Consider the following 9512-nt stretch of genomic DNA (forward strand, 5'->3'; position numbering starts at 1 on the left):
CTCTCTTTGTCTTCCTTGCACCTCTAGCCTTTGTCACTTACTCCACCCATTTGCCACTCACCTGTATTCACCTATCATTCTGAATCTGAAGAAGGGTCTCAACCCAAAACGTCACCCATTCCTTCTCTCCAGAGATGCTGCCTCTCCCGCTGAGTTACTCCACCACTTTGTCCCTCAAGTTGGAGTTTCTGGTGTTTCCAGACCCTCGTTCAGCTGATCCATCCAGCCAGTTGTGTGCTGTTTTATGCTGTCAAAGGGCAGACTCAGACTTGCTTCACTTTACACCAGAAGAATAACATAAAAAGCTACAGCTTTATCGCATTTTGTTTCAGAATTCCAGCACCTGCACTTTATTTCAGATTTGCATCGTTTGTGTTGGATTGGAGCGACTGAAACACCTTGTGAGCCTGTGTCAGGAATGTACCTTGTTGTCTTACAAATACATTTATAATGTCTACATTCATGGTGAACCTTGGTAGGTTGTTCCACAAACTACCTGTTAGCGGAGAAGTTTGTTCTGAATTAACGTCTTATTCCATATATTTCTCAAATGAAATCTGTGGTCTTTTTTAATATGGAGTACAGCAGATTAGTGTACTTTTAAAATGTCAGTGTCTGCTCCCAACCACAACATCCTGCAGTTATCTAACACCTTTAATGTGGTCAGTTCATCCGACGGAGCACCTCAGGGTTATAACGCGATACACTTAAAGAATCATGAAACCAGATGAGTGAAAGGCTGGTCACAGAGCCTTGCACGATAGAACTTTATTTGATCAATTTCCCTCCTGGGATAAATATTCTATCGTATCGTATGCAGCACAGAAGCAGGCCCTTTGTCCCAAGTCACCCATGTGAGTCCCATTCACCTGTGTTTGGCTCAAATCTCACTGAGCCTTTCCTGCCTGTGTACCTGTCCAAATATCATTTAACTGTCTTTACAAAAGAGTGTTCTTTCATCCTATTTATTCTCCTCATAATTTAATACCCCACCATAAGATCACCCCTCACCCTCCTGTGGAGTATAGGATTAGCAGAGATTGATTGGGGGGGGGGGGGGGGGGGGTGTAAACGAGGATGAACATTTTGAACTATGTGCTGCAAGGGTTAAACAGGCTTTCACTAAAATGAAGCTTTGAGTACAGGAGTTGGAATGTCCTGTTGCAGCTGTAAAACTCATTGGTACGAACGCACAGCCCCTTTGTGTGCAGTTCTGATTACCCAGCTGTGGGAAAGATGTCAGTAAAATGAAAAGAGTTTATAAAAGATTGTTGAGAATGTTAGCAGCCATGGAGCATTTTAGCTGTCAGGAAAGGCTGCATCGGTTGAATCTTCCTTCCCTGGAGTGCGGGAAGCTGAGGGGTGACCTTACCGAGGTGTATAGAATCATCAGATCAGGTGAGCAGTCTCTTTCCCAGGGAAGGGGAGTTAAAAACTGGAGGAGCAAAGATTTAAGATGAGAAGGGAAAGATTTAAAAGTGACCCAAGGGACAACGTTTTCACACGGAGGGTGATGGGTATAAACTAAACGTAACAATAAACTAAACTGAAACTGAAACTGATAGAGAAGGAGGAGGTGAGGCCAGTACAATAACAACAAGCTACTTAGACATGGATTGGAAAGGTTTGGAGTGATACGGGCCGGGTACAGGCAAGTGGGACTTGGTGGACAATGGACAATTTGGGCTGCGGGCCTGTTTCCCTCCAGGATAGCTCTATCTAAACAGCATTAATCTCTTCACACTGCTGGATGGTTCATAGAGCAGGAGACACAGGGATTTCACAGATTTAGTGGGTGAAAAGGGGATGTGAGGAAAATCCTTTTGCAGAGAAAGGTTTTGATCAGAAACCCACTGCCTGCGAGGGATGGGGAAATGATCAGGGGTTTTAGGAAAGAATTCAATAGGCACGAGATTAAAACTGATTTCCAGGAATATTGGGAAAGAGCTAAGGAATGGGATTACCGGGATCACGTTACAAAGAGCTAGATGGACTAAATAGCATTGAGCATTCCCTGAACACTTGTCTGGTTCTCTGCTATTATTCCCATTTAACTACCTTTGACCCACATCACGTTGTATCTCACTCAACAACAAATGAACTGAACGTTACAAAAATGTCAATTGGCCGCACTTTGCTGGAAGTGACTCAGGAGCCACAGTCTGTGCACAAACCGGTTAAACTCTGAGAGTGACAGTCGCAGAGTAACAGCACAGACTAGATAGGCTGGGCCAGTCTTCCCCACGACAAAGGAGGCTGAGAGATGATTTATATAAGGGTACAAGATAATGAGAAGCTAACCTTTGTTGATCTACACTCATCCCTTTTGCAGCATTCAGACCATATCATTCATGTCTTATCTATTTAAGTGTCTGTTGAAATGCCTCTTAAACACAGCGAATGTGTCTGGTTCTCCTGTCTCCTGTGACAGCGCGCTCCAGATATTTCCTACTCTGTGTTTATAAAACGTTTACGAACTCCTTTAAAAACTCCTTCCTTAAACCTAAGCCCTCTTGTAATTGACACCTTCACCATGGGAGAAATATCTTGACGAGCTACCCTATCTACAACTCATCATCTATCACATGCCTTTTTCAAATCATCCCTCAGCCACTATAGCTCCTGGAAAACAAGCGCAAACTATACAGTCTCTCCCCGTAACTAAAGTGTCCCAATCCAGACCACACCCGGGTAATCCCCTCTGCCCCAATCCAGATCACACCCGGGTAATCCCCTCTGCACCCTCTCCAGTGTAATCACACCCTTCCTATGGTGTGAGTGAAGAGCAGAACTGCTGACAATACTCCGTGCGGTCTAACCTGTGTTTTGTACAGGTACAACTACAGCATAGCCTCCCCTCTTTCATTCGACACTCTGACCTTTGAAAGGCAAGAATGCCAATGCCTTCTTCACCATCCTATTAAACTGGGGCACCATTCTCACTGAACTAATGACTTATAAAAAACTTTTGGACAGGTACATGGATAGAAAACATTTAGGGGGATATGGGCCAAACGTAGGCAGGTGGGGCTGGTGTAGATGGGGTATCTTGGTCCGCATTGGTAAGTTGGGCCGAAGGGCCTGTTTCCGTGCTGTATGGTTCCATGACTAGGTGGGACTGGTGTTGGGGCATATTGGTCAGCATGGGCAAGTTGGGCCGAAGGGCCTATTTCCGTGCTGTATGGTTCTATGACTAGGTGGGACTGGTGTAAATGGGGCATGTTGGTCAGCATGGGCAAGTTGGGCCGAAGGGCCTGTTTCCTTGCCGTATGGTTCTCTGGCTTGAACCAGTAGGTCTCTCTATTCACCAACATTCCATTCACAGTAACAGCACATCTACAGGGTGGGGAGGAATGGCCATTCATTGGGATTGGAATTATTTAGGATCTTTTGCCAGCGTCAGGGTGCCTTGGAGCACAATTTGAACATTAAGTCTTGTGAAAGGCTATTCCATGTCATGTTCCTATTAACAATTAGTTTTTGTTAATTAAACTTCCTCTGGTTAGAAATTAAATTGCACTCCATCCACTCTCCCACCCCCTTTGGAAACATGTACGTTACAGCATGGGGGGACTTGTGGGAGACTAAATGGGAAGATGAGTGGGCAGGCACGAGGTTCCTGCACAAGTAGCGTTATAGAGTCAATGTTTCTTAAACGTTGCGATAGTACCTGCCTCAACTCCCTCCTCTGGAGTGAGCTGCCTCAACTGTCTCCCCTGGAGCGAGCTGCCTCAACTACCTCCTCTGGAGCGAGCTGCCTCAACTATCTCCTCTGGAGCGAGCTGCCTCAACTACCTCCTCTGGAGCGAGCTGCCTCAACTATCTCCTCTGGAGCGAGCTGCCTCAACTACCTCCTCTGGAGCGAGCTGCCTCAACTATCTCCTCTGGAGCGAGCTGCCTCAACTACCTCCTCTGGAGCGAGCTGCCTCAACTACCTCCTCTGGAGCGACCTGCCTCAACTATCTCCCCTGGAGCGAGCTGCCTCAACTACCTCCTCTGGAGCGAGCTGCCTCAACTACCTCCTCTGGAGCGAGCTGCCTCAACTATCTCCTCTGGAGCGAGCTGCCTCAACTATCTCCTCTGGAGCGAGCTGGCCCAGCTGAAACAAAAGGGATTTTACATTGCTACATTATTACCCACGGAGCCAGAGAGATTCAAACTGCACAGGCCAGGCTCTTCGGCCCATCGAGTCGGTTCTGACCATTTATCGCCCACTTTACATTAATCCTACACTAATGTCTATAGTTCCCGGATTCTCCACACCAATTCCCCATATAAGGGACAATTTATAACGGCCAATTAATCTACCAATTTTCAAGTCTTTGGAATGTGGGAGGAAATCAGATGAAACAGATGCAGTCACAAGGAGAACGTGAAAACTCCACACAGACAGTGGTAGAGGTCAGGATTGACCCCAGATTTCTGGAGCTATGAGGCAGCAACGCTACCAGCTGAGAAATGTTTGAAGGAGATGTACAGGGCAAGTTTTTTACACAGAGGTGGTGGGGGCTTGGAACTTGCTGCCATTGGTGATGGTGGAGGCAGACAGGATAGTGGCAGAGAACGGAGGGATATGGATGACATGCAGGTAGACAGCATCAGTTGGCAACAAGCTGGGCGCAGACATTGTGGATCGAAGGGCCTGTTCCTGTGCTGTACTGTTGTATGTGAGTCTATATAAACCCCTCAGAACCTCCAGTGTTTATGTAAGATAACCTCGTATTACTCCAACCTCCTGTATCTATATTCTGCTTAATGAGCCTTCAATACAATCCCTTCAAGCCAGCAATATTTGAACGGCCTCCAAGGCAAATATATCTTTTATAAAATAAAATGACCAAAATTGTACTCATTGCTTCTAATGCAATTACACTAAAGTCTTTTGCAGTTGTTATTGGATTTCTGTACTTTTGCACTCGTTGCAATAAAGGGCAAGATAATACAGCACGACACCAAGCCAGAGACTGACTCACACCTCCAGCCACCTGCCGCTGCTGCCAGTGTGGAGTTTGCACGTTCTCCCTAGGGCCGAGTGGTCTTCCCCCACTGCTACGTTTTTCTCCCACATCCCAATGATAAGCAGGTTGAGAATGTGTCGACTAAATGACCGCTAGTGTGGATCTGTGGAGAGGTGTGGGGAGAATTGGTGACTGGGAAAGTTAATGGAGAATAGGATTGGTCTGTGAGTTAGCATAGGCTCGATGGGCCGAGTGGCCTCTGTTCAGCTATGGAAAAAAACTCTGCAGGATCTCTTAATTACAACTGCAATCAATGCTAACCAGACATCTGATCACAGGGCACATTAGTTTTGCTCACCATTTAAACAATATTCTGTTGTAGAAATTTAAACTTAGTTTGTTAATAATCTGGAATAAAAGCAATGTCAGTAACTGCGATGATGAGAGACTGTCTCTTGCACTGTTTGTGTAAGTAAAGTATCTGTGCTGCCCGTCCCCAGCCTGGCCCACAGGTGACTCCAGGCATGTTGTCCCTTGGCTGCTGCCTGCTGCTGGTTGTGAAGTACAGGGGGTTTAGGGATGAGTCCTGGCCTTGTTGATAGATATGTAGCCAGAGACAATGAGAAGCACCCACTGTGAGGCACAGGGAGCAAGGACCATGACTGTATCCAGGTGGCTGAGGATTGGGAATGGATGGTGGAAGGTCCACTGTGTGGCATTCCCTCCCTATCTTCTAGCCCATGGAATGGGAATGGAGTCTGTGGGAGTTGCTACAAAACATGTCTGAGCATAGGAGTAAAAATCTGCATCTTTACAGTGAGATCCTCAGATAGAATGAAATCTATTTCAGACATAGCACGTGACAATAAATGTATCAAAACTATAAGATTTCTGTTGAAGTTAAATGATTGAATCTATGCAGCATCTATCAGGGCTCCAAGCCATCTCGGACAAACAATTCCAGAGTAATCATGATTACAATGTAGGTGCCCAGCAAGTTCCAGAGACAGTGATGTGAGAGATCAGAGACACCAGAGCCTGCAGGTGCTGGAACTGGGAACTGGGAACGAGAACCAAATGCTGGATGGACTCAGGAGGACAGCCAGCATCTGTGGAAGGTGGTGGTGGGGGGGGGGGGGGACAAAGGGATGGCTGGCATTTTGGGGATGGATCGTGACTGAGAGTATAGAGGAGAGGTTGTGGGTATAAAGAGGTGGGAGGGAGAGGTGAGGCAGGGACTGGTAGGTGATATTTGGAACCAGATAAGGTGGGAGCGATGGGCAGAGGGTGCCAGGGTGGGGAGAGGGAGGGTGTAGACACAGAGACTGGTGAGTGAGAGATGGAATCAGATTAGATGTCTGAAGAAGGGTCTCGACCAGAAACATCACCCATTCCTTCTCTCCAGAGATGCTGCTTGCCCGCTGAGTTACTCCAACATTTTGTGTCTATCTTACAATTAGCTGTTAGTTGGGCCTTGGGTGATATTGATCATAGAAAAATAGGTGCAGGAGTAGGCCATTCGGCCCTTCGAGCCAGCACGGCCATTCAATATGATCATAGCTGATCATCCAGAATCAGTACCCCGTTCCTGCTTTTTCCCCACATCCCTTGATTCCTTTAGCCCTAAGAGCTAAATCTAACTCTCTCTTGAAATCGGCTGGACACCAGGAATAACTCCAGTGAAATACAACCTTGCATTGGCCTGAGCAGGCAGACAGGACCTCAGTTAATATCTTCCCCAAGGGGAGAGTGTCGGTGCTGGGCGTGAGTGCGTATGCAGGTGGAATGGGGCTTTACCCAATGTCAGAGGTGAGGATGCAGCCCCCTGAGTTCACACTGATACCTTTGTGGTCTAAAGCACGGTATTCTGCGACAGATCTTGCTGTACATGTCATTTGGTTAAATGTCAGAATGGTGTACATGGGCTAAAGCATCACAGACAGTCCTCAGTACAGAGTATTGCATTCTACTGCTGTGCGTTAGAAGTTTGAAATACCATCACCAACAACCTGCCAAGCCCGCCTTTATTCTGCATCAGTAAATATCGCCAATACCCAGGCATTTTGCATGCTTAAAAAAATAGTCATAAATAGAAGAGTTAAGGTGAGGAACAACTGTCACTGATGTCCACCGGATCCTTCCCCAGCCTCAGTCTTCCTACCTTCAAGAGAAATGTTGGCGTCAACAGTTCCCTTCCCAACATGAGGCAACTCCAACAACCTCTTTAGAATTTTTACAAGCTTGTTCCATCTTTCCTTAAGTTACCTGGCCGCAGGTGTATTGTCCACCCCACCCTCCCACCCTCCCCTAACCCCAGCGCAGTGCTGGAGGGGAGATGTCCATCTCCAAGTTGAGGTGATGCTTTTGTCTTTTTGTTTTCTCCTGCATTAACATTTAAGCAACTTTGACAAAAGGACCAGGTCAGACTTGGGTGACCACGGAGTTCTTGATGGGCGAGTTGTCGGATGGCCGGTGGCCACTGTCCGTGGGGCAGAAACCATCCAACATGTCAGTGTGCAGAGGCGCGCAGAAACTGTCAACGAGCTCATCTTCCAGCTCCAGACTTTTGCCAGTCAACGATTGAGCCTTGGGGCTGGGAGGCAGGTATGGACACGTGGTGACATGCGAGTACTGGGTCTGTTCCTCGCTCTCGATCTCCCTGTGGTAGAAGTAACTGAAGTTGGAGACGATGACGGGGACGGGCAATGAGATGGTGAGCACCCCGGCTATGGCACAGAGGGACCCCACGATCTTACCTCCAAGAGTCACGGGGTACATGTCGCCATAGCCCACGGTAGTCATGGTGACAACAGCCCACCAGAAGGCTTCAGGGATGCTGGTGAAGATGGTGTCCTCGTCTTCTGATTCGGCGAAGTAGACAGCACTGGAGAAGAGGATCACTCCAATGAAGAGGAAGAATATCAACAGGCCCAGCTCCCTCATGCTCGCCTTCAGAGTTTGCCCAAGGATCTGCAAGCCCTTGGAGTGCCTGGAGAGTTTGAAGATTCGGAACACCCTGACCAGGCGGATGACCCTGAGGATGGCGAGAGACATGGCGGGCTGAGCCACTCCTCGCTGCCTCGCAAACTCTGTGCCCAGCGCCACAAAGTAAGGGATGATCGCCACAAAGTCGATGAAGTTCATGATGTTCTTGAAGAAGCCGGGCTTGCTGGGGCAGACGATGAACCTCAGGAAGAGCTCGAAGGAGAACCAACAAATACACATGGTTTCCACCACGAAGAACGGGTCGCTGAACGGGTTACTCGCGACCTCAGCAAGGGAACTGTTCCCCTTCTGGGAGTGGACGGGCAAGGTGGGGTCGTGGTCGTCTCTGAACTCCGGCAAGGTCTCCAGGCAGAAGACCACAATGGAGATGAGGATGACCAGCACGGAGATGATGGCCACCACCTTGGCCGGAGACGAGCTCTCGGGATATTCAAAGAGCAGCCACAGCTGCCGCTGGAACTCGTTGTTCGGCAGCAGCCGCTCCTCTTCCTTGACGAAGCCTTCATCCTCCCGAAACCTGGTCACAGCCTCGTCGCCCAACTCGTAGAAGCGCAGCTCCTCCATGAAGACCTCCAGCGACACGCTGTTAGGTCTCTTCAGCCTGCCTCCCGACTGGTAGTAGTACAGGATCGCGTCGAAACTCGGGCGGTTACGATCGAAGAAGTACTCGTTCCGCAGCGGGTCGAAGTAGCGGGTCCTGCGCTGCGGGTCCCCCAACAACGTGTCCGGGAACTGGCGCAAGGTTTTGATCTGGGTCTCGAAACGCAGACCAGACACGTTGATGATCACCCGCTCGCAGCAGTCGTGGTGATCGCTCGACTCCAGATCCTTGTCGTACAGGCACAGCGGCTTGTCCATGCTGCTGGCCGGAGGGAAGCGACTGTCCGTCCTGTACTGACCACAAGTCAGCCAAGACTCCGGGCATGGTCCCCACTGCCCGGCGATCTCTGCATGTTTCACCCCAGAGGCAGAGGCAGAGAGAGAGAGAGAGGCAGAGAGAGAGAGAGAGGTGGGGGCTTGCCAGAGGTCCGTGTGTTTTTTGCAATATTAAACAGTATCGCTTTGCGGGTCAGCCCCTCCTTGGGATCAAGTTCAAGTCGGCACAGAAATAAACCGGGCTCGGAGCCGCCTCTTTAACCGTGTCGATGCGTGAGCGCCGAGCCCACACCGCTCAGGTGACGGCGACCATGCCTCCCCCTCAATACTCGCCCCCTCAATACTTCCTTCTCCTCGCCTTCGCCTCTTTACACTTTATATCATTTTTAAAAGCTCCAATTCCGCTTTCAAACCGATTCCTCGCGTTATTCTGGTTCCGCCTGCTTTTCACTACAGTCAAGTGACCGCTCTGCTATGTGGCGTCTAGTTTGTATCTAGTTTCCGTCTTGCTCTTTATTTCAGTTCCGTTTACATCTGCAGGTCTTGTCCAAACCACCTGGTCACCACCGGCCGGCCTTTTAATATCAGTCGTGTTACTAACATTCTTATTACTATCATTCCTGTTACTATCGTTCTTGTTACTAACAATCGTGTTAGTAACATTCTAGTTAC

At 48.6% G+C, this 9512-nt stretch overlaps 1 protein-coding gene across 1 annotated transcript; it reads right to left on the reverse strand.

Moving 5' to 3' along the window:
- Nucleotides 1–6964: 6964 nt before the first annotated feature.
- On the reverse strand, nt 6965–9268 carry LOC116966931 (potassium voltage-gated channel subfamily A member 1-like). Its single transcript, XM_033013311.1, has one exon. The coding sequence runs from the start codon at nt 8820–8822 to the stop codon at nt 7380–7382; it is 1443 nt and encodes a 480-aa protein (XP_032869202.1). The 5' UTR covers nt 8823–9268; the 3' UTR covers nt 6965–7379.
- Nucleotides 9269–9512: the final 244 nt, after the last annotated feature.

The sequence above is a fragment of the Amblyraja radiata genome, chromosome 38, assembly GCF_010909765.2.
Source record: "Amblyraja radiata isolate CabotCenter1 chromosome 38, sAmbRad1.1.pri, whole genome shotgun sequence".
In the NCBI taxonomy this organism is placed as follows: domain Eukaryota; kingdom Metazoa; phylum Chordata; class Chondrichthyes; order Rajiformes; family Rajidae; genus Amblyraja; species Amblyraja radiata.

Coding starts and splice junctions, on each gene's coding strand:
- LOC116966931 (XM_033013311.1), bottom strand. CDS start 8,822: ATGGACAAGCCGCTGTGCCTGTACGACAAGGATCTGGAGTCGAGCGAT.